At 43.3% G+C, this 25,916-nt stretch overlaps 1 protein-coding gene across 3 annotated transcripts in view; it reads left to right on the top strand.

Annotated features, from left to right (window-relative positions):
* The window catches only part of prkd3 (protein kinase D3), a 255,173-nt gene that overhangs the window by 92,492 nt on the left and 136,765 nt on the right, over positions 1–25,916 (top strand). For all 3 annotated transcript variants that reach the window (XM_078405083.1, XM_078405085.1, XM_078405084.1), the window contains exon 3: positions 20,742–20,880. In XM_078405083.1, the coding sequence (XP_078261209.1) occupies positions 20,742–20,880 (139 nt within the window). The remainder of the gene's footprint in view (positions 1–20,741; positions 20,881–25,916) is intronic.

The raw sequence follows: 25,916 nt of genomic DNA on the forward strand, positions 1-25,916 counted from the left end.
AGATTTACAAGGATCTTGCCAGCACTTGAAGGCCTGAGTTATAAGGACAGGTTGGACAGGCCAGGACTTTATTCCTTGGAGAGCAGGAGGCTGAGGTGTGATTTGATAGAGGTGTACAAAATCATGAGGGGGATAGATAGGGCAAATACTGAGTCTTGTATCTGGAGTTGGGGAATCAAGAGCCAGAAGACGTACGTTTGTGAGAGAGGAACGTTTTAATAGGAACCGTAGGTTCCAGTAGGTTTCAGGAACAAGCTGCCAGTGGCAGGCACTGGTCAGGATCGAACCCGGATCTCTAACAGCTGCCCCATCATAAGTGAACAGGGGGAAAAGAGAAAGATAAAAGGTAAACGGGGGACTTGAAGATGGGAGATGGGAGATTCATGGAACTTTCTAGAAAATCCAGCCATCTGCTTAAACAAAATGGCTTTTTAATTGTTCTGCCTTTGCAGGATTCATTCACATAAGTTCTCACACTCTAAGAACACAAGCTCACACACAAATAACCTTGCACAATTCCACAAGAATTTCAGGAAGTGCATTTTCAGATAGGCTGACTTTAGGTATAAATCACATTTACATGTGAGCAATTTTATGAAAACGTTGGAGTATTTACTGGTCCTTCAAATACCCAGGTATTAAGATTCATCCTGCCTCCATACCCTTCTCTTGCTAGACTATGTCCTGTCCCACTCTTCCAGCTTCTCCCCCACCCCCTACAGCAATCAGTCCGAAGAAGGGTCCCGACCTGAAACGCCACCTATCCATGTTATGCAGAGATGCTGCCTGACCTGCTGAGTTACTCCAGCACTTTGTGTCTTTTTGTGTAAACCAGCATCTGCGGTTCTACATATTTACTGTTCTAACAAATTATGGCACTACAATTAAGACAATTTTAGACCTTGTGCGATATAAAATTGGGTGGATCGACGCGTTGAAGTTGTGCTGTGAAATTGGGTGGGGAAATGTGTAGATGTTGTGGTAGAATTCTTTAATGGTCTATTTATAATGTAGGTGTGTAGCAAGAGTAGTTATTTGCAAGCTGGTGGATATAAGACTGTTGTAGAACTGGCTGAATCTTGAGTCACCAAATCTGTTCCTGTTTCCTGCAGCCCACAGTCTATAAAGATTTGGGGCATAACATTCTTCTGTCCAAGATCTAAACTCGTAGCCAATTTTCAAGCTCTGAAGAAAAAAAGCACAATTCTGCATTCTTGTGCTGTAGCCACTGCCAGCTGTTTCATATTAGTATTTGATAAAGGCACTACTCTTGAATTGTTGTGAATGCTTTCTCTGTATTAATTAATGGGGAGGGGAACGTTTTTTAGTAAGCCCAAACTTAGTTTGCAAGACTGACGACTAAAAGAATGTATTAACAATAGAAAGAAAGAAATGCAGACGCTGGTTTATTCCAAAGATAGACACAAAGTGCTGGATTATCTCAGCAGATCAGGCAGCATATCTGGAGACGTTTCAGGTTGGGACCAAAATTCCAGCACCTGCAGTTTTTAATACAGGTCCACCACCGATTTTCTAGAAACTGGTGGTCAGGCGCCCTTTAATCTGGACAAAATTATGAGAGCACACGTGAAAGCCACCCGGGAAGTCCCCCTGAAAATGTGGCACTTAGTCTGGATGAGGTGGCTGATCTCGACCTCATCGGGACTTCCACGGCCGATCAGTGGATGGTATTTGCCCTCTCTGGCCGGGGCTCTGGAACACTGGCCCGGCCCGGCCGGTGCCAGCAGATCCGATCCCATAGCCAACTTCCGAGGCCGACTTTGTGGGCGGGTATCTCGGCACCACCAAGACCATGACCTCGGTTGGTCTGGCACAAGGACAATAGGGCAAGGCTCTGGAACCAAAGGTGCTGAAAATCGGTGGTGGACCTGTATTTATTAATAAAGATTGGTTGTTACTTTACGAGCCATTCTTCAACCCAGAGTGGCCGAGAATATTATTACCACTAAATATAGCATGTCACAGCATCTGTTGACAACATATGGGAGTTTCTAACCAGAGAAAAAGTGACAGAGAGCCTGACCCAAAACGTCACCCATCCTTTTTCTCTAGAGATGCTGCCTGACCCGATGAGTTACTCCAGCACTTTGTGTCTAAGAAAATGTATTCACTGGGAAAAATGTGTGCTGGAAATGGGCCTGGTTTGGAAAAAAGCCGTTTTTCCGTGCACATTTCTGTGTGTTTTGCATCCTACAAGTGATTCATCTCCCAGCATAATTTTTATTCTCCTCATCACATTTTCTCTGGTTAGAAATTCTCGAATGTTCTCCACAGATGATACGGCACGAAATATTTATCGGTAATAATATTCTTGGCTTCGCTGGTTTAAAGTATGGCCTGTAAAGTAACAAACAAATTTTACCAACAAATGATAAAAACTGCACGGACTGGAATTTTGGTAAAACATCTGATAATTCTGGAACCATTCAGTTAGGCGGGAAGCATCTATGGAAAGAGATGCAGTTATCGTTTCCGGTACGAGTGTCTAGAGTGTTTTATTGTCATATGTCCCAAAATGGATCAATTACATTTTAACTTGTAGCAATACAACGGGCATGTAAACATAATTCTCAACAGATATAAAAAGCAACAAAAAGAAGTTCAATTAAAAAAACCACAATATAGTGCAAAAATAAAACCCAAAGTTCCTAGTGCAATCAAAGCAGTTTGTTTAGTTGGGAGTTTGTACTGTTCAATAGTCTGATGGTTGTAGGGAAGAAGCTGTACCTGAACCTTGAATAACAGGTCCAGTTTTCAGGCTCCTATACCTTCTTCCCCAGGGCAGGAGTAAAATGAAAACATGGGCAGGGTAGTGTAGGTCTCCAATGATCATGCTGTCATTTTGAGGCAGCGTATCCTGTCAGTCCCTTGGATGGTGGGGAGGTCAGTACCCGTAATGGCAGTGTTCACTTTTTGTAGCTTTGTTCCTGGGCGATCGAGCTGCCGAGTCAAGAGGGTTTTCATCAGCGTACTGAATCTCCACAATCTCTCAGGAAGCAGAGAGATTGACAGACTTTCTTTATGATTGAATCAATGTGCTGGGTCCAGGATAGATCTTCGGAGATGTGCATACCCAGGTACTTGAAGTTCCAGACTTGAAGACCATTAGACTTGCCATCCAAACTCCACACTCAAAAAGAAAGAGTCCATCAACTATTCCTTCAGGCCACAGGAGGAGGCAGACTGGTCTACTCCCCCAGGTCCTCCTGCTAATTTAATTCAGCATTGCTTCCCCCGACCCCCATCTCTCCCTCAGCTTTGTATAAACAAACAGATTTCGTATACCTTTGAATTATTGAGAAAAGATTATACAAAATATTAGTTAACATCTTGCCAACCTGGAAATACTCTGTGAACTGACTGACACAAGAAAAAGAGAGGTTAGTGGAAATACAGGCCAATAGGCACAAGCACAGATAAATATCTTGGTTAGCATGGATGTTGGGCCGAAGGGCCTGTTTCCATTCTGTATAACTCCGTGACGATATGTCTCAATAGATGGGGCCAGTAACTGTGAAGGGAGTCATTAGAATCATACAGCATGGAAACTGGCCCCTCGGCCCAACATGCCCCGTCTACACTAGTCCCACCTGCCTGCATTTAGCCCATATCCCTCTAAACCTATCCTATCCATGTACCTGTCTAAATGTTTCTTAAACATTGCAATAGTACCTGCAACAAAAAGAAATAAAAAATACATTTCCAGTCAATGATCTTTAACCAGAACTGTCTGGGAACCTTAAGAACATGCGTGTTCATACCATGCTTGTTGTGATGCAGGTTGGTACAAGTTTAAAATAGCGTTATGGAATTGTACAGCACAAAAACAACCTCTTTGACCCACACACCAAACCAATCTTTTTGCCCTGCCACACTAATCCCATTTGCCCACAATAAATCCATATTGTTCAATGCCTGTGTAAATGTGAAAGTCTCTTTAAAGTAGTGATTGTATCTGACTCCCACATCCTCTGGCAGCATGTTTGCAGATATCAATCTTTTGTTTTTTTTATTTTAAAAATTCTCACTAAATCCCCTTCAAAACCGAAACCTCTCCCTTAAATATATTCCCATTTGTATTTGATTTGCCTAACATCGGGAAAATATTCTGATTCTGTACCCTGTCTCTGCCTTTTATAATTTTATAAACCTCGATCGAGTAACTTGTATTATTGGAAATTTCTAACTGGACATCAGCAGGAAAAAAACAAGTGAGAGATTTGGATTGCATCAGTAAATTAAAAATGTGTGCCTTATGAATTTATCTACACCTGACGTCTCAGGTCATTCTTGTCTCGTGTACCGAAGTACAGAGAAAAGGTTTGTTTTGCGTGCTGTGCAATCAGGTCATATAATACTATGCATACATACAATCAAGTCGAACTCCAGTACAATAGATAGAGCAAAGGGGAAGATACAGAGTGCAGAATATAGTTCTCTGCATTTGCAGCGCACCGGTTCGACAAAGTCCAATGTCCACAGTGGGATAGTGGTGAATCGGACAGCACCCTAGTATATGGGAGGACCGTTCAGAAATGTGATAACTGAGGGGAAGAAGCTGTTGCCTGAGTCTGGTGATGCGCACTTCCAAGCTTCTGTATCTTCAGCTGGATGGGAGCAGGGAATAAGAGGGATGACCGGGCTTTTGTACCTTCCGTGAGTTTATCAATCTCATTGCCTTTGCGCAGGAATAAGTGAACTACCTTCTCTAAGTAAATATAAACAATGCTGGAAGAACTCAGTGGGTCAGGCAGTATCTGCGGAAGGAATGGACAGACTGTGTTTCGGGTCGGGACCTTTCTTAAGGACCAAAGTGACAAATGGTGCTGATTGTCGGTGTACATTTCAATGCACAGCACAATCTGATTTTTAAGAAAGGATTATTCACAGCACAAAACCTGCTCCAGTGATTCGATATCCATCCCACATCCCTGATGTAAGCAGCTGTGAGGCAGCGTAATCTTCCATCAAAGGATTTTCGGATTCTTTTAAAATGTAATTCTTCAGGAAATTAATTGGAACCCTAGTTACCTCCTGGTTTCTTTTAATGCCTTTTGTCTTTTTTCCATAGATAACACAAATGAGAATATCTATTCCACAGGTGTCAATCATTATCATAGAGTCTTCAAAACTGCAACGCAGATAACATACAAGTTTAATGTTGTTTTAATTAAATACACAAACATTTTCTTTCATTCTCATCTGGTCCTGGTCTCCCTGTACCAAAGGGCATCATTGTTGAAAGAACACACATTTTAAATCTTAGCTCAGTGTATCTTTTGAAGAAATTATCTTTTTAGCAATTTGTCAAATGTTTTTGAAAAACGAGAACAGAAATTGCTGGAAGTCCTTGTCAAACAGGCTGCGTTTGATAGCCGAGTCCTGGTAACCAGGGTAAACCCACAGATAGAGACATTTGTCTAATTCAAATCAACAGCTGACAAGATGTTGAAATCCAGTGGCTTCAACTCTCAATTCTCCTCAAGAATGGTGCTTTAGATCAATTCTATATGTGGTCTGCCTTGGAGTTATACAGCACAGAAACAGACCCATCGGTCCATACTGAGCAAGATGTTACATTTGCCTGTGTTTGCCCCACATCCCTCTAAACCTGTCCTATCCACATGCCTGTCCAAGAATCTTTTAAATCTTGCTATAGTACCTGCCTCAACTTCCTCCTCCGACATCTCATTCCATATGCCCACCACCCTCTGAGTGGAAAAAATTGCCCCTCGGGTTCCGATTAACTCTTGCCCCTCTCACCTTAAACCCATGTCCTCTTGTTCTTGATTCCCCTACCCTGGGGAAAAGAATCTGTGCTTTCACAAGACTATTCTTGGTTCCCCACCACAATCATCCCCAATACAGACTGAAGTCAGACTGAAGTTAAAAGTAACAAGCAATTGCTATTATTCCTGCATACACCAGTTAAATAGAATTTAGTGCAAATCACATATTTAGATTCTCTTTGCAGATTGTAAAATTGTTGTAGAAATATTTCTACAAATATTTACAAATATTTGGTTATTTGCTGGTTTACAAAACTAGATACAAAGTGCTGGAGTAACTCAGCGGGTCAGGCAGCATCTCTGGAGAACATGGATAGGTGACATTTTGGATCTGTTTGGCTGGCATACAAAATAAAGGTTTTCACTACCTTGGTACACATAGAAACATAGAAAATAGGTGTAGGAGCAGGCCATTCAGCCCTTCGAGCCAGCACCGCCATTCAATATGATCATGGCTGATCATCCAAAATCAGTACCCCAATCCAGCTTTTTCCCATATCTCTTGATTCCTTTAGCCCTAAGAGCTAAATCTAACTCTCTCTTGAACCAGTGAATTGGCCTCCCCTGCCTTGTGTGGCAGAGAATTCCACAGATTCACAACTCTCTTATTCTTAAACGGTGACCCCTGGTTCTGGACTCCCCCAACATCGGGACCATTTTTCCTGCATCTACCCTGTCCAATCCTCTAAGAGATTTACATGTTTCCATAAGATCCCCTGTCATCCTAAATTCCAGTGAATACAAGTACAGTCGACCTATTCTTTCATCATACGTCAGTCCTGCCATCCCAGGAATTAACCTGGTAAACCTATGCTTCACTCCCTCAATAGCAATAATGTCCTTCCTCAAATTAGGAGACCAAAATTGCACACAATACTCCAGGTGTGGTCTCGCCAGGGTCCTGTACAACTGCAGTAGGACCTCCTTGCTCCTAAACTCAAATCCTCTCGCAATTGCTTTCTTCATTGCCTGCTGTACCTGCATGCTTATTTTCAGTGACTGATGGACACCCAGGTTTCATTGCACCTCCCCTTCTCCTAATCTGACACCATTCAGATAATAAACTGCCTTCCCGTTCTTGCCACCAAAGTGGATAACCTCACATTTATCCACATTATACTGCATCTGCCATGCTTCTGCCCACTCGCCCAACCTATCCAAGTCACCCTGCAGCCTCGTAGCATTCTCCTCACTGCTCACACTGCCACCCAGCTTTGTGTTATCCGCAAACTTAGAGATGTTACATTTAATTCCCTCGTATAAATTGGTAATATAAATTGTAAACAACTGGGGTCCCAGCACCGAGTCTTGCAGCACCCCACTAGTCACTGCCTGCCATTTGGAAAAGGACCCATTAACTCCTACTCTTTGCTTCCTGTCTGCCAACCAGTTCTCTATCCATGTCAATACCCCCCAATACCATATGTTCTAATTTTGCACACTAATCTCTTGTGTGGGACCTTGTCAAAGGCTTTTTGAAAGTCCAGATACACCACATCCACTGGCTCTCCCTTATCCATTCTACTTGTTACATCCTCAAAAAATTCCAAAAGATTAGTCAAGCATAAGTCAAGCACACGTGATTATAATATACGTAAACCTAGCCTGTTATGGTTGAACTTTCAAGCCAGTGGAGGTTCCTCCGTATCATTGTTGGTGGAAGGTCTAATTACCGTGCAATTCATTTACTTTGGTGAGTTCTATTATAAACATAGAAGCTTTACTAAAAGTGCGAGGAAGAGGACTGAAAAAGGAGAAAGTTTAGTGCCTGAAGTACTGTGTATGTCCAGATCTATTAATTCTCCCCACATCTCCACAATAGCTGTACACTGTGGACGGCTTCATTGTAATCATGTACAGTCCTTCCGCTGACTGCATAGCATGAAACAAAAAGCTTTTCGCTGTACCTCATTACATGTGACAGTAAATTAAACTAAACTAAACTGTATCAGAGGACAATGTTTGATTTTGAAGTGCAAATACCACAGGAGATTCATTAATCATAAGTGCAGCTCTGGAATATGTTTAACAGGGTGAAAGATTCTTCTGAAGTCTTTATTTATTCCTGTCTGGTTTACCAGGGATCACTGAGCTGCATTAGGAACTAAATTAGCCTGTCCCTTTATTCATTTGGAGAAATACAAAACTTGATGATCAAAATGATTATTACACTAAAATAGCCCTAAAATGCTGGTGAGGGGAAAGGGAAAATCAGGATTTATTTGCCATGCCAAATGGTGCAAAATGTGATCATGTTTACGCTATTGCACCCTTGCCAATTTTTAGAAAACAGTTTGAAGAAAAATAGTGCGTTTCCACATTGCTGGCCAGATTATCACTTGTAACATGTAGACTGTGGAAGCAATGCGTCTCTCAACTGAACTAACTTTAGTTTAGAGATACAGCATGGAAACAGCCACTTCGGCCCACCAAGTCCACGCCGACCATCAATCATCTGCTCACACTAGTTCTATGTTATCTTGCTTTCTCAACCACTCCTTAGGCCCCAAGGGCGGCACTGTGGTGCTGCAGTAGAATTGCTGCCTTATAGTGCCAGAAACTCGATCTGTATGGTGTTTGTATGTTCTCCATGTGACCGCGTGGGCTTTCTCCGGGTGCTCTGCTTTTCTACCGACATTCCATAAACATGTAGGCTTGTAGGTTAATTGGCTTTGGTAAGTTGTCCCGAGTGTGTAGGATAGAAATAGTCGATGTGGACTTGTTGGGTCGAAGAGCTTCTTTCCATGCAGTATCTCTAAACTAAACTACACTCTAAGGGCATTTTACAGTGGCCAATTAACTTACAAACCCGCATGTCTTAGGGATGTGGGAAGAAACCAGAGCACCCGGAAGGAACTTATGTGGTCTCCACACAGGCAACACTCGAGGTCAGGATTGAACCCGTGTCTCTGGTGCTGTGAGGTCACTCATTCCTTCTCTCCCGAGATGCTGCCTGACCTGCTGAGTTACTCCAGCATTTTGTGAATAAATACCTTCGATTTGTACCAGCATCTGCAGTTATTTTCTTATGATAAATAGGTGAAGGTTCAGTCTTTTAGCCAGAGTATGGGAATCAAGAACCAAAGGACACAGGTTTGAGGTGAGAGGGGGAAGATTTAATAGGAACCTGAGAGGCAACCTTTTCACTCAAAATGGAACAAGCTTCCAGAGAAGGTAGTTGACGCAGGTACAATAATATTGAAAAGACATTTGGAACTCTATTTGAAACTAATTTGGACATGCAAACACAAACAATGGAAGGTAGACACAAAATGCTGGAGTAACTCAGTGGGTCAGGCAGCATCTCGGGAGAGAAGGAATGGGTAACATTTCGGGTCGAGACCCTTCTTCAGATTTAAACCAGGTTCGATTTAAACCAGCATCTGCAGGGTTTTTTTCCTAAGCACAAACAATCACTTGACGTCCTCTGGCTGGCAATAGTGTAATGTAAACACATCGCCGATTTGTGGCTCTGATGCTTCAGACAAAAGTGGGAAACATGAACATGTGGTTATGGCTGATCAGTCTGAAGAAGGGTCCTGACCCGAAACATCACCTGTCCATGTTGTCCAGAGATGCTGCCTGACCTGCTGAGTTACTCCAGCACTTTGTGTCCCTTTATTGTAAACCAGCATCTGCAGTTCCTTGTTTCTAACTTTAAAACAATTTCAAATGTTAGCTAGGAAAGGGGCCTATACTTTCGTAAGAGCAATAATTATAGTAACTTTAAGACTGGTACTAAGTCCAGAAAAAATCCACTCCCTATGGTATGCTGCTTGTTTGTATTATCTCAGTTCACAGTAGAGAGCATTGAATTAATCAATAACATTTTAGTAATAAAACCACTTAAATAATGATACAAAGTTATTATTTTGACTTCCAATTTATTTGCTACTCTCCAACATGGAAAATGGGACTGCAGGCTTTGCAAAAAAAAAGTTTAACTGCATATTTTTATGAATGCATATTCTTTGTAGCACTGGAGGATGAAGAATGATGAAGAAGTGTACAAAATCATGAGAGGAATAAATCTGATAGACGCATAGAGTCTCTTACCCAGAGTAGGGGAATCGAGAACTAGATGACAAAGCTTTAAGGTGGGGTGGGTGGGGGGGGGGGGGGGAGATTTAATCGGAACCATAGCGGTAACTTTTTCACACAAAGGGTGGTTTGTGTATTAAATGCGCTGCCTGAGGAGGTAGTTGAGGGAGATACTATCGCTGCGTTTAAGAAACATTTAGGTGGGTACATGGATAGGATAGGTTTAGAAGGATATGGGCTAAAAGCAGGCAGGTGAGACAATACAATACAATACAATACAATATATCTTTATTGTCATTGTACCCAGGGGTACAACGAGATTGGGAATGCGCCTCCCATACGATGCACTAATTTAGGTAATTTAGACAGCAGCAACCCAACGAAACGAACAGTTGTAACAGTTTTGGACAGGGTAAAGTGCAAGTTGATCTATGCGTTGTGGCCATCCGGCTCAGCAGGACCGGTTCATAGCAGCTATGGCCCTGGGGATGAAGCTGTTCCTGAGTCTGGAGGTGCGGGCATAGAAGGCCTTGTATCGTCTGCCCGATGGAAGGAGTTCGAACAGACTGTTGCAGGGGTGTGAAGAGTCTTTGTGGATGCTGGTGGCTTTTCTGAGGCATCGTGTGTTGTAGATGCCCTCCAAGTCTGGTAGCTGTGTTCCGATGGCCCTCTGAGCTCTATGGACTACCCGCTGTAGAGCTTTCCTTTCTGCCTCCGTGCAGCTGAGGTACCACACAGGGATTCCATGCGTTAGGATGCTCTCTATGGTGCAGCGGTAGAAGGTCTTCAGCAGCTGTTGGGGTAGACCAGACTTTTTCAGTGTTCTTAAGTAGAACAGTCTTTGTTGTGCCTTCTTGACCAGCGCAGCAGTGTTATTGGACCATGTTAGGTCCTCCGAAATGTGAGTGCCCAGAAACTTGAAGCTGGACACTCTCTCCACACTGACCCCATTGATAGAGATCGGGGCATATTCCCCGTTATGTGACCTACGGAAGTTGATGATCAGCTCCTTGGTCTTGGTGGTATTTAGGGACAGGTTGTTATCCGAGCACCAGTCCGCCAGGTTCTGCACCTCCGCTCTATAGTTTGTTTCATCCCCGTTGGTGATCAGCCCGATCACCGTTGTGTCATCTGCAAACTTGACAATGGTGTTGGTGTCGAATGCAGGAACACAGTCGTGTGTGAAGAGGGAGTAGAGCATGGGGCTCAGAACACAGCCCTGTGGTGTGCCGGTACTCAGGGTGATAGTGGAGGACAGGTGCGGGCCCATTCTCACTGCCTGCGGTCGTTCCAGCAGGAAGTCCAGGATCCAGTCACATAATGACGAGCTAAGGCCTAGCTGGTGGAGTTTGGTGATGAGCTTGGTGGGGATGACCGTGTTGAAGGCGGAGCTATAGTCTATGAATAGCATCCTCACGTACGTGCCCTGTCTCTCTAGGTGAGTCAGGACAGTGTGAAGAGCCAGAGAGATGGCGTCCTCTGTAGATCTATTTGCCCTGTATGCAAATTGATGTGGGTCCAGTGAGTCAGGGATGCTGGATTTGATGTGTGAGAGGACTAGCCTCTCAAAGCACTTCATGACAATCGGCGTTAGGGCAACCGGGCGGTAGTCGTTCAGGTTGGAGATCTTTGCTTTTTTCGGCACCGGAACTATGATAGCCGACTTCAGGCACTTGGGGACCATAGCCAGAGATAATGACTAGTGTAGATGGGACATGTTGGCCAGTGTGGGCAAGGTGGGCTGATGGGCCTGTGCACGCTGTAAGACTCTATGAATGCAGCATCTACAACAGTTCTCATCTATCTATAAATGCTTATTTTGTTAAAATTTCAGTGCCATGATTTGGGAAAGAAACAATATTCCCATTGATTTTTTAGCCTTGCAGCAAAATTTTGCAGACCTTGTTTTTATATTTTTAATTCTGTCCTTACTTAATCTGGGAATTTTATGACCATAAAACATAGGAGCAGAATTATCCATTCAGCCCATCGAGTCCACTCTGCCATTCGATCATGGCTAAATAAATTCCTCCTCATCTCCATTCTAAAAGTACATCTGTTTATTCCAAGGCTGTGCCTAGACTCTCCACATCCACTCTATTAAGGCCTTTCATTATTCTGTAGGTTTCAATGAGATCACCACTCGTCCTAAACTCCAGCGAGTACAGGCCCAAAGCCATCAAACGTTCCTCATACGTTAACCTGATCATCCCTGGGATCGCTCTTGGAAAACCTCCTCTGGACCCTCTCCTAAACCATCACATCCTTCCTCTGATAAGGGGCCCAAAACTGCTTACAATATTGCAAAAGTGAAGACTCTGGTGCAAAATGTATACTGTGGTTCTCAAAAGTGAGCAATGAGGATAGAATGTATTTTGATATTTGTTTGACAAGGCATAAACTACCCTGCAATGCTGAATGGCTTGTGTTGGTGAATGAAAATGACATTTTGTTTGAAGGCCTAGTTCATAATCGGCTCTTTCTGAAAATTGATTTGAAGGTTACATTTAGGAGATGTTTTTCATCTCTCCCTTTCATCCGTGACTCTTTATTTTTGGTTCTGTTGCCATCTATTATCATCATCAGTTAGTAGCGTCAAGGATCCACACCACCCTGGCCAGGTACTCGTGTCCCTGCTACCATCGGGAAGAAGGTGCAGGAGCCTGAGAACCGTGACCACTGGGTTCAAGAACAGCTTCTTCCCAACAACCATCAGACTCTTGAATCACTCTGCACAACCATAACTACAACTATGATAGATTTTATATAAGAACGCACTGCACAGTTCGGCTTGCACTATTGTGATCTTGCAATAACCGAGACATGAGTCTGTAGAAGGGACAGAAAATGAAATGTTACCTATCCATGTTCTCCAGAGATGCTGCCTGACCCGCTGAGCTACGCCAGCCCATTGTGTCCTCCTTTGTAAACCAACATCTACAGTTCCTTGTTTCTACATTCTTTATTTATTATTGTTTGCACAAAATGTATTTGTTGTGTTGAATTAATGCGCCAGTAAAACTGCAGCGTAAGAATCTCATTGTTCTGGTCCTAGCAGTATAACAAGTATAACACTCTTAACTCTTGATAATCCATTGGTCATTGTTTAGCCCTCTCTATTGCCATGACTTTTGTGTGCTCCTCCATTTGCAGTCATGAGGAGTGATCTGGACGCTTGGGGTGGAGTGACTGTTGCACAATAATTGTCGCAATCTTGGCAAACCAGGCCTTGCTCCACTGCTAGCAAATCAAAGATAATGGACTGCAAGGACTTGGTGCAAGTGGGAAAGCCGAGACTCTCAATATCTGTCGAGATAAGGAACTGCAGATGTTGGTTTACAAAAAAGAAACAAGGTGCTGGAGTAACTCAGCGGGTCAGGCAGCATCCCTGGAGGTGACATTTCGGGTCAGGCCCTTCTTCTGATAGGTGACGTTTTGGGGAAGGGTCCCAATCTGAAACGTCATCTGTCCATATTCTCCAGAGATGCTGCCTGACCCCCTCAGTTACTTCAGCACTTTGTCTGTTTCCCCAAACTCTATAATGGCAGCATTATATAAAAATCCCGTCACTTTGTGTCATTGAGTTATGGGAACAATGAGCAACGAGGATAGAATGTACTTTGAGCTGTTCAAGATAAACAGTGATAAGGATCCTCACATCCTTCTCCAGATCCTCTTTGGGAATCCACACTCTGTCAAGAGGTGGGTCCTCAAGAATGGTAGCATAAGATTGCTCACAACCAATTTTGGATCCACATTGAGTGAAACTTTTTCCCACTTGTGACAGTCAGTGTGGTCTGGCTGAAGGATATCCCAAACAATGGAATAACAATCATCGAACTTCCCCTCTCACTTCAGTGACAAATATTTTGCTTTGCTTGCGCACATTCCAAAAATGATAATTCTCTTGCATTAGACCAAGGTGATTATGTTTTGGAATTAGTTGAGTTTAGTTTAGAGATACAGCGTGGAAATGGGCCCTTCAGCCCACCGAGTCCACTCCAACTATTAATCCCATTCACACTTGTTCCATGTAATCTTACTTTCTCCCTGCACACCAGAGGCAATTTAGAGTGGCCAATTAACCCACAAACCTGCACGTCTTTGGGACGTGGGAGGAAACTCATGTGGTCTCAAGAGCACATGTGCACTCCACACATACAGCACCCAAGGTCAGAATCGAACCTGGGTCTCTGGCGTATGAGGCAGCAGCTCTACCAGTTGTGCCACCATGCTGTCCTTAATGTGATTTATATGTGAAAACAAATCTTGCTAAATAAAGGCCTGGCAAAAAGAATGCACATTCACTTGCCACAGGAAATGATTGCAGCTTTAAGCTTCATACGGTCTGGTACATTTAGATGGATTTCTATTCATGGAATGGAAACAGGCCCTTCGGCCCAACTTGCCCATGCCTGCCAAGATGTGCTTTCTCACTGGATGCACCACTTCAAGTGTCAAAAGTGTTTAATTGTCATGCTGGCTGCCCTTGCTCCTTTCCCTGATGTGGAATGTGAATATCTGAATTGTTCTTGCTCTCTAAACAGCTGTTGCCCGAGAGAATCAAGAGCTCAGCTGAGGCATGTTTCCGGCAGGAAAAAAAGTCCCCTAAGAGGAAGGAGCTTTGCTGAATTGAAAAATATGACCTGTGTGTTGATAAAAACTTAGGACTTGAAGCAAAGTCAAGCAAATACATATTTCACTCTGCATTCATGACAGCTTAGGATGGGAGAGCAGGAACAGGCTATTTTTAATTTCATTTTCTAAAACAAATTTTATTCAGAATAAAATATATATACAAAACAAAAACTGAGCAAAAACTCTCCAGACATTCTCAGCGTCTATACATGTCCTACTCAGTAATGTTTGCACCTATCTTTACACAAATACCTTGTCACCCTTGTGGCTCCCTGGCCAGTAGAAGGAGTGCACGGGCGGACCTGATTTGGAAAATGGTGCCAAAACATGGCGGCACCTGCATGTGTAATTATGCAAAAAGAATTTCACTGTGCAGTTACACCATTGAACCATTTTGGGTTGCGACCTTTCTTCAGAGTCTGTCTGCACAAAATTCCAGCATCTGTCGTTCCTTGTGTCTTCTTTATCTATATACTAAAACTCTCATTTGTTTGTTTGTTTGTTCCTGAACTACAGCCAAAACGGTACACGATAGCATGACAACTTTAGGCCCACCTTACTCACCGTCGTCCCTTTGGTGCTAATGGAAGAAGTTTCATTGAAATCAGTGTCATATTTTCAAAGTTACTCACATTTTAAAGTTTAAATCTATCTCCGAGGAAGGGAGGGGGTGGGAGGAGGGAGGATAAGGATGGTTGATGGGGTGGGAGCAGGGGGGAGGATGGGGGGGGGGGGGTAAGGAGAGGGTGCTGCACCAATGCAGGAGAGGTTTGGGTCTAATGGGTCCACTCGGTCTAGTATATACTTATTTGTTTGCAGGGTTTTGACTTTACTAGCAACATTGTTGCTTCGTGTTCATTCCTAATTGCTCTGAACCAAAGAGGTTGGTCAGAGTCAACCAAGCGTACAACTAGCCATGCAACTAGCCATGTCAGACTTCTCACCCTCGAGGGCATTGGTGGACCAGCTGAGAGCTTGTGACAATTTTCCAGCATCACAGCTGCCATTTACTGAGACTAGCTTTTGATTCCAAATGTATTTAATTAACTGAATTCTCTCTCGCAGTAGGACCCAAGCTTGTCTCTCTTGATCAATAGTCCCGGCCTCTGGCTGTTAGTCCAGTCGTTTAACTGTTATGCTTTCCCGCATTATTAATGTTTGTTCATGACCTGGTCGACAGCTTTTTATTTATGAGCTGGCAAGAAAGAGATAATTCACTTAATTAACCGCTTACATGGATACGGATGAGATGTTGGAAGGAGAAATGCTCAAATAATTTTAATAGGTTGATGGAAGAGTGCCCTGTGAGCCAGATATAATTTATCAGTAACTCCCAATGATCACCCCCAGAGGATTCTATGTTCAAGAGACAACGTAACGGAATGAAGGATTCCCCCAATGCTAGTTTAGTTTTTACTTTTAGAGATACAGAGCGAAAACAGGGTCTTCGGTCCACCGAGTCCGTGCTGACCAGTGATCCTCGTACACTAGCACCATCCTACACACGAGGAACAATTTTACTATTTTTACTGAAGCCAATTAAACCTACAAACCTATATGTCTTTGGAATGTGTGTGGAAACTGGAGCACCTGGAGAAAACCCAAGCGGTCTCGAGGAAAACGTACAAACTCCGTACAGACAGCACCCCTAGTCAGAATCGAACCTGGGTCTCTGGCATTGTAAAGCAGCAACTCTCCCACTGCACCACCGTGTCACCTCTGGGATTCAAGCCTTTCTTTGATCGATTTTTCGACCATGCCCTTGATGAAGTTTGGGGCTAAACGGCTCTGGTGAAATCCACACCGGGCACGGGTGAACAAGTTGCTGGTGAGTTAGTAATGTGACACCAGTGTTGACTACAGCCTCCCATCACTTTGCTAATGAGAGTGGACCGATTGAGTGGTCACATGCCAGGTTTGATTTGTACATCCTGTTCTCAAAAGGCAGAACATATCTGGCTAATTTCCCACATGCAAATATTGTTTTAAAGTCTAAAGGCACTACTAGTTCTGCAGGAGAGATCTTCAGCACTACATCCTTTGATACCTCCAGTGTTCACTCACCTCTTGATATCGCACTAATTGGCTGGTATGGTGTGAATCTCAGTAGTTTAGAGATACAGCGTGGATCAGGCCCCTCGATCCCACCAAGTCCACGCTGACCATCGATCTCCCGTTCACACAAGTTCTGTGTTATCGTACCTTGTCATTCACTCCCTGTACATGAGGGGAAATTTACAGAGGCCAATTAACCTACAAACCCGCAAGTCTTTGTGATGTGGGCGGAAACCCACACAGTCACAGGGAGAATGTGCAAACTCCACACAGGCAGCACCCGAGGACAGGATTGAACCCGGGTGTCTGGCACTGTGAGGTAGCAGCGCTACCAGCTGAGCCACTGTGGGCTACCCTGTGCTGCACTGAGGAAGCCAAGAGAGAGGATTCGTCAATATTCAGATTGAAGAAGGGTCCGGACCTGCTGAGTTACTCCAGCACTTTGTGCCTTTACTGTAGAGTTCACTGAAATCCACGGAACAGCAATATACATGTGGTTTGGGATTTATCGGCAATGTTGTTTTTAATGATGAGTTATCGAACTCATATATTGCACTACTTTTTGAGGTACAATAGTCTTTCCAACAAAGGTGTGCTTCCTGATCGCTGTGAAGTCATATTCTGCATCGTCAGGGCTTGCCCATGGCATCTGGGATTGTTTTGGTTTTTGTAGGGGTAGTGCAATGAAATAAAGTAAGTTCTTTGTTGCTTATTCAGTTCTGTGTGATGTTTCAAGAACAACTGTAAGCATATGGAACCCATATGGATTCCTGAGGTAGACACAAGGTAAATGCACAGTCTTTTACCCAGAGTAGGGGAATCGAGAACCATAGGTTTAAGGTGAGAGGTGTAAGATTTAATAGGAACCTGAGGGGTAACCTTTTCACAAAAATGGTGATGGGTGTATGGAACAAGCTGTCAGAGGAGGTAGTTGAGGCAGGTACTATCACAACATTTAAAAAACATTTAGACTGTTACATGCATGGGGTAGGTTTAGAGGGATATGGGCCAAACGCAGGCAGGTGGGAGTAATGTAGATGGGACATGTTGGTCGGCATGAGCAAGTTTGGCTGCGGGGCCTGTTTTCACGATGTATGACGATGACTCCGACTGCTGATGTGGTTTACAAAAAAAGACACCAAGTGCTGCAGCTGGAATATTGCTGTGGTAAAGTATTTTAACATAACTAAAGAGCAAAACATGAACAAAAGCAAGACTGATGTTGCCAAGCCCTGTTATTCAGCCACAATGAAATTGAACAAATTGAACTGTTCAGGGATTCTACCAAATCAAAACAGTGGCCCCATATTTTTCTGCTGTCCGGTTAGATGTTTTATTACAGTCATAGAATTAATAGAAATGTGCAGCACAGATATCTGTGCTTATCCATGCTGACTGTGATCTCTATCTCTGTGAAGCCCGCATTAAGCTTGTTTCCTTCCATAACCTTCCTGTCCAAGTAGCTGTCCAAATGCCTTTTAAATATTTGAATACTATCTGCCTCCACTACTTCCTCTGGCAGGTCGTTCAAGATGAACACCACCCAGTGTGTGGAAAACGTACTCCTCAGTAATAGTCATACAGCACAGAAACGGGCCTGAAATGTCACCTTAGCCATATTCTCCAGAGATACTACCTAACCTGCTGAGTTACCCCAGCACTTTGTGCCATTATCTTCAAAGTGCCCTTAGTTTGAGATTTCGCAGTAGAGCAGTAAAATGGAGTCTATAGAAGGGTCCCGACTTGAAATGTCACATATCCATTCTCTCCGCAGAAGCTGCCTGACCCATGGATGTGAAGACGATGTTTCCACTCGTGGGAGAGTCTAGAACCAGAGGCCACGGCCTCAGAATAGAAGGACATACCTTTTGAGGAGATGAGAAGGAACTTCTTTAGTCAGAAGGTGGTGAATCTGTGAAGTTCATTGCCACGGATGGCTGCGGAGGCCAAGTCAATGGATATTCTTTGGGCAGTGATTGGCAGATTCTTGATTAGTACGGGTGTCAGAGGTTATGGGGAGTGGGCAGGAGAATGGGAGTCAGAGGGAAAGATAAATCAGCCATGACAGAATGGCGGAGTAGACTTGATGGGCCAAATGGCCTAATTCTGCTCCTATAATTTATGAATTCCTGACCCGCTGAGTTACTCTAGCACCTTGCATCTGAATTTATAAGGCGCTCCATGAAAACCATCAGTTGTGAACTTGGATGTGGCACGGAAAATATTGCTGCAGCGCTCAAAGGGTTAAGGTCTCAAATTTTTCCACACACAATGTAAACACCAGGGTTGAAGGAGCAGCAGGTTTATAGCATGCCACGTAGAGGAGCTTGGCCGGCGTTGAAACTGAATTCCATGCAGTTGCCATTAGTTTAATTTTACAAACCTCCTCAGCAACAGCCTTTCGGCAGATGAATGATTAATTTGGTGCAGTGGTGAAACTAATTTGAATGTGAAATTAAAAAATGATTGTAATTGCTCCTGGCTTCATCAGACATGGAAGTGCAATGGGCGAAATTGGAAAATATTGAAAAGGACACAAAGTGCTGGAGTAACTCAGCGGTCAGTGGGTCAGGTAGCCCCTCTAGAGAACACAGATAGGTGATGTTTCGGGTCGGGACCCTTCTTTAGAGGGAGGTCAGTGGGGGTGGTGAAAACACAAGGGCTGGTGTCAGAAGGGTGGAGCAAGGCTCGGGGGAGGTACTGTGGTGGGGGGAGGGGTGGGGTATGTGAGGGGGTTAATGGAAGGTTGAGGGTTAGGTAACAGTTGGAATAGGGGAAAGGCAGCAGGTCGCAGTGTTACTCAGGTTCCCTGTTGGAAGGGAGGACACTGTAGGAAAATATTGAAGTTTGTATCAGGAAAATTAAAGGCTGTGTTGAGAGTTGAGGAATAGTTCAGAGCCTTGGAAAGCAGAATTTATTCTTTAATTAATATTAAACATTATGCAAGTAGCAAAATGAGAAAAAATGTTGTTACCAAGAGGTCCATTGGTTTCTTGGCCTTTTCGGCCCATTCTTGGTATTCCTCAGCCTTTTGCTGTGTGTCTAACATTGCCTCTTAGCATGATATCAGTTCATAAGGCATAGGTGCAGAATTAGGCTATTCCTCCCATTGAGTCTGCTTTGCCATTCGATCATGGCTGAGCTATATTTCACTCTCAACCCCATTCTCCTCCTTAGTTTCGTTTAGTTTAATGTTGTTTAGTTTAGAGATGCAGCGTGGAAACAGTCCCTTTGGCTCTCCGAGTCTGTGCCGGCCAACTATCACCCGTGCACTAGTTCTACGTTATCCCAATTCCGCATCCTACACACTAGGAGCAATTTATTGAAGCCAAATTAACCTATAAACCTGCATGTATTTGGAATGTGGGAGGAAACCGAAGCACCCGGTGAAATCTCACATGGTCTCAGAGAGAACGTGCAAACTTTGTACAAACAGCACCCATGGTCAGGATCGAACCCAGGTCTCTGGCGCTTTAAGACCTGACCATGAGTTACTTCAGCACTTTGTGTCCTTTCTCCTAATTAAAATTTCATTTGACACTAGTTTCTCTTGAAGTAGCTTGTAATATTTATTGTGAAGATGGAATATTCAGGAAACAGATACAGAATATTAGTTGAACAGGGAGGAACCTGGAGCTATGGCCAGCACCAGCTATGGGATCTGTTTGTATTCAGAGCTGTTTCATATTTCATGTTCTTATACTCCTTTAGTCTCATACACGCACTTCTATGTTATAGTTAGATACTATTTTAAAAACAAGTTGCTGGAGTTAAATAGAGGGTTAGAAGCTGAGAACCAGCAACTTTTTTATTTGTTCATTATCATGAGGTGCAAAATTAGACACAGATTGCATGTTCTGCGATTGCTTAGATCTGGATTATAATTTGTGGAAAATGCATAAATGATATTTAGTACTAGTAAGCCTAGTATTTGACTTATTATACTTCTAATGGCGTTTTGTTAATACGTTCATGTTAATAGACATGTATCCGTGTGTATATATATGTACTGATATTGACGTAATTAAAAAAAAAATTGAAGTTAATAAGTTATCAAAAGGCCATTGGAGCAATAAAAATTAAGTTATGTCCGGTTTCTTATGGAGAAAATACTTGCATTTTAAGCATTGAGTCATAGTGAGGGCAAGCTGTTTAAATTTGCAGAATTGGTAATTTTCTAATTTGTTTTTCTTTTAGTTCCCAGAATGTGGCTTTTTCGGAATGTATGACAAGATCTTACTCTTTCGCCATGACCTGAACTCTGAGAACATCTTACAGAGGCTGATGTCAGTGGAAGACATTCACGAAGGGGACTTGATTGAGGTTGTTCTCTCTGGTAGGTGCTCTCACTTATTATTCACCCATTATTAATGGACTTAGGCCACGAATTGCCATTTTCTTGCACTTGCACAGTATTTGGTTACTGTGCATGATAAAACTATCCTTGTCCCAAGATATTCCACAGTAGCACAGCTGCTAGAGCTACTGCCTCACAGCGCCAGAGGCCCAGGTTTGATCCCACTATGGGTACTGTCTGTGTCGGGTTTGCATGTTCTTCCTGTGACCGTGCGGGTTTCCTCCGGGTCCACCCACATTCCAAAGACATGCAGGTTTGTAGGCTACATAGCCTCTGTAAAATGCCCCTAGTGTGTAGGATGCAAGAGTGGGATAACATAAAACTAGTGAATGGGTGATCGATGGTCGATATGGACTCTGTGGGCCGAAGGACCTATTTCCATACCGTATCTCTAAACTAAACTAAATTAAACAATATACACTTGACCACTGGGAATAATTCCCAACAAGTCTCTACCTCGCTGTTAGTCAGACCAGTCGCACGCTTGTCTGCAAGGCTTCCTCGTGTTTATCCCCTTGCAGAATGTTGAATATTATGGATGGCAGGAAAATAACTGAATTCAGCAAAAACAACTCTCCCATACTAAACTTTTGCTTGTCCTCATGTTTCATCTGGCCTCCTGTCCCCTGGGACATGCACAGAAACAATAATGATATTAATGATCTGTGTAATGATAATATTGGCTTTAACATGGGAGTTATTCCATATTGGATGCAGAGGGGATTTGGACTCTTGTAACATTTCATTACAATGATAAATGAGAGAACACTTGCATAGTTTAGTGCTTAGAGCGACTTCATTTCTGTTGCAGGCACAGAATCTACACTGGGCTAATTTCAAAATGTGTTTCAATTAAAAAGAATTACTGTTAATAAATTATACAATCAAACCCAATTTTGACTGAAGTATGGCTCAAACACATAAACTAGATGTTATAGACCATAGAAAATAGACATTACTCACTGTTCAGAAATAAAAGGAGTCAAGGGCCTGAGCTATGAGGAGAGGTTGAGCAGGCTAGGTCTAATACTTGGAGCGCAGGATGATGAGGGGTGATCCAATAGAGGTGTATAAGATTATGAGAGGAATAGATAAGGTAAATGCACAGTCTTTTACCCGGTGTAGGGATATCAAGAACCAGAAGACATAGGTTCAAGGTGAGAAAGGAATGATTTAATGGGAAGCTGAGAGGCAACGTCTTTACACAAAGGGTGGTGGGTATATGGAACGAGCTGCCAAAGGAGGTAGTTGAGGCAGGTACTATCACAATGTTTAAGAAATATTTAGACAGGTACATATTTAGGATAGATTTAGAGGGATATGGGCAAAACACAGGTCGATGGAACTAGTGTAGCTGGGACATATTGGTCGGCATGGGCAAGTTGGGCTGAAGGACCTGTATCCACGTTGTATGACTCTGACTGTAAAATATTGGATTTTAAAAGTCAGGCAATTTTATTCTCAATCGAACAGGAGGAATGTAGAGCAAAAAACAAACAGCTGGTGGAACTCGGTGGGACAGACAGCGTCTGTGGAACAGACAGCTGGTGGAACTCGGTGGGACAGACAGCGTCTGTGGAGGGAATGGACAAATGACGTTGTGGGTCAGAACCCTTCTTCGGAAAACGACATCCTCCAAATAGGCTCTGAATTTTTAGACTTGGGGACAATATTTTTTGGTTTTACACTATTGTTGTCTATTTATTTGTCTTATTTTATATATACTGATTTTTTTGTTTTGTTTATTGTGGTGTTTACACAGTACTATGTTTGCATATCTGTTGTGCTGCTGCAAGTAAGAATTTCATTGTTCCGTTTTGGGACAAATGACAAATAAACACCCTTTATCCCGCCCCCTCCCCTGACATCAGTCTGAAGAATGGTCTCGACCCGAAACATCACCCATTCCTTCTCTCCTGAGATGCTGCCTGACTCGCTGAGTTACTCCAGCATTTTGTGATACCCTCGATTTGTACCAGCATCTGCAGTTATTTTCCTATAAAACACCCTTAACTCTTGGTAACTGGCAGAAAGAGGTGAGGGGAAGGGTTTGGGGCAAGAGCTGGCAAATAAGCGTGCAGGTACAGCAGGCAGTGAAGAAAGCTAATGGCATGTTGGCCTTCATAACGAGAAGCTTTAAGTATTGGAGCAAAGAGGTCCTTCTGCAGTTGTGTAGGGCCCTGGTGAGACCATATCTGGTGTCGTTTTGGTCTCCTAATTTGAGGAAGGACATCCTTACTATTGAGGCAGTGCAGTGTAGGTTCACGAGATTGATCCCTAGGATGGCGCGACTGTCATATGAGGAAAGATTGGAAAGACTGGGCTTGTATTCACTGGAATTTAGAAGGACGAGAGGGGATCTTAAAGTGACATATAAAATTATAAAAGGACTGGACAAGCTAGGTGCAGGAAAAATGTTTCCAATGTTGGGGGAAGTCCAGAACCAGGGGCCACAGTCTAAGAATAAAGGGGAGGCCATTTAAAACTGAGATGAGAAGAAACCTTTTTCACCCAGAAAGCTGTGGAGGCCAATTTACTGGATGAATTTAAAAGAGATTTAGATAGAGCTCTAGGGGCTAGTGGAATCAAGGGATATGGGGAGAAGGCAGGCACTGATTGTAGATGATCAGCCATGATCACAATGAATGGCGGTGCTGGCTCAAAGGGCCAAATGGCCTCCTCCTGCACCTATTTTCTATGTTTCTGTAATAGGTGATTCAGGTGCGAGGGATTGAGGCTGTTGGGTCAGGTAGGGGGAGACAAGAATGGAGATAGTGACCAAGAATCGAGGTGAGTAGAGACGGCAAAACGGTACAAATCGTGGAATCTGGGAAGAAAGGAAAGTAGGGAGTGAAATGTGGATCCTGAGAGAGGGATGGTGGGTATATGGAGGAGGTGGAAGAAGGGAAAGAAACTGGGTGACAGTAGCCAGGAATGACTTGAAAGAAAGGTGAATGTGGAGAGGTGGAGGGAGAAGCTGGGTAGATTTAGTGTTAGGTTTATTACTTTTACTATTGTCATGTACAGTGAAAAGCTTTGTTGTGCAGGCTATTCAATCAAACTAGATAAAGGACCACCAATGATTTTACGGCAACTGGTGGTCCCGCACCTTCTTTAATCCGGACAAAACTACGGGAGAGCACTTAAAATCCCTCCCGAAGACCCCTGGAAATGTGGCCCGGTTCAGCCTTCTCAGACAAAATTGTAATAATAACTGCTTAGCATTTGGAAACAAGGGCAGCCCAGTGGCGCAGCAGTAGAATTGATGCCTCCCAGCGCCAGAGATCTGGGTTTGATCCCGAATACAGGTGCTATCTGTATGGTGTTTGCACGTTCTCCTTGTGACTGCGTGGACTTTCTCCAGGTGCCCCAGTTTCCTCCAACACTCCAAAGACGTGCAGGTTTGTAGGTTTAATTGGTTTCTGTAAATTGACCCTCGTGTGTAGGATAGTGCTAGTGTTTGGGGTGGGCGCTGGTCACTGCGGATTCGGTGGGCAGAACAGCCTGTTTCCATGCTGTATCTATAGAGTCCAAAGTAAACTCATTCAGTTTATGAGCAGTATGTGCAGACTCAGAGGTTTAAGGGAGTGGAGGGAGTCACTTTGCTGAAAACCATGGGCTGATGTTTAACACAGCTCCATTGTGTAAGTGATTTCTGTAGTAATGCGTCTGCCTGTTCAAACTGTTGGGCCTTTATGTCCTGTTCTCTGTGAGTGAGCTGAGCACATAATTCACTGCTGCAGGAGACTTGATACTGCAAGCAATTCGCCACTTGTTTGAACACCCTTCTTCTCGAACTGTAGTGGTGCAGAACACCACTTAAAAATAAATAAAAATAAATGATTGAACAGGCAATGCTTCTCTTGTCCTACAGTTAATTATGCTGCCTCTTTACTGTGGGTACCAGTTTGGTCAATACTTGTACTGTTAGTGTATAAACAGCTACCTTGTTAAGTCTATTTAATAATCACTTGTTTCACTGCTGTTAAGAGAAAAATTAAAACAAATACGGGAGGCATTTTGCACATCATATAAAAACCTACAATGAAATAGTACCCTTCGGCACAACCTGTCCATGCTGACCAAGACCTCCCGTCTAAGCTAGTCCCATTTGCCGGCATTTGCCTCTAATCCTTGTAAACCTTTTCTTTCTGTGTACCTGTCCAAATGTCTTTTAAATACTGCTATAGTACCTACCTCAACTACATCCTCTGGCAGCTCATTCCATGTATCCACCGTTTTCTGAGTGAAAAAGTTGCCCCTCAGGTTTGTATTAAATCTTGCCTCTCTCAACTTGAAGATATGTCCTCTTGTTTTTGATTCTTCTGCCCTGCGTAAAATATTCTGTCCATTCACTCTATTTTTCTTCATGATTTTATATACCTCCTGTGATCCAAGAAATAAAGTCCTTGCCTGCCCAACCTCTCCCTATAGTTCAGCCCCTCAAGTCCTGGCAACGTCCTCATAAATCTTCTCTGGACTCCTTCCAGTTTAATGACATCCTTCCTACAGTAGAGAGACCAACCTGATCTCATTACTCCAAGTGTGGCCTCACCGACCTCTTGTACAACTGTAACATAACATCCCAACATCTATACTCCATATCCTGATTGAAGAAGGCAATGTCGCGAAAGCCTTTTTGACCACCCTTTCGAACTGTGACATCACTTTCAGGGAAATGAATGCATAATTGATCTATTTTCAGTGGTCATGAAGTCATGGAAAGAATCAGCACGAAAACAGGCCCTTCAGCCCTGCTGAGTCTGCACAGACCATCCACATCTTTACACTAATCCCATTTTATTCTCCTAACATTCTTGTTAACTTCCTCCAGATTCTATGACTCGCTTACACTAGGGGCAATTTATAAGGACCAATTAACCTACCTACTTGTCCGTTTTGGGATGAGATAGGAAACCAGACATGTCACATGTCACAGGAAGAACGTACAAACTCCACACCGACAGCACCGGATGTCAGGATTGAATGTGGAATGTATATATTGGTCACAAATG

This window comes from Rhinoraja longicauda, chromosome 9 (genome assembly GCF_053455715.1).
Source record: "Rhinoraja longicauda isolate Sanriku21f chromosome 9, sRhiLon1.1, whole genome shotgun sequence".
Classification (NCBI taxonomy): Eukaryota; Metazoa; Chordata; class Chondrichthyes; order Rajiformes; family Arhynchobatidae; genus Rhinoraja; species Rhinoraja longicauda.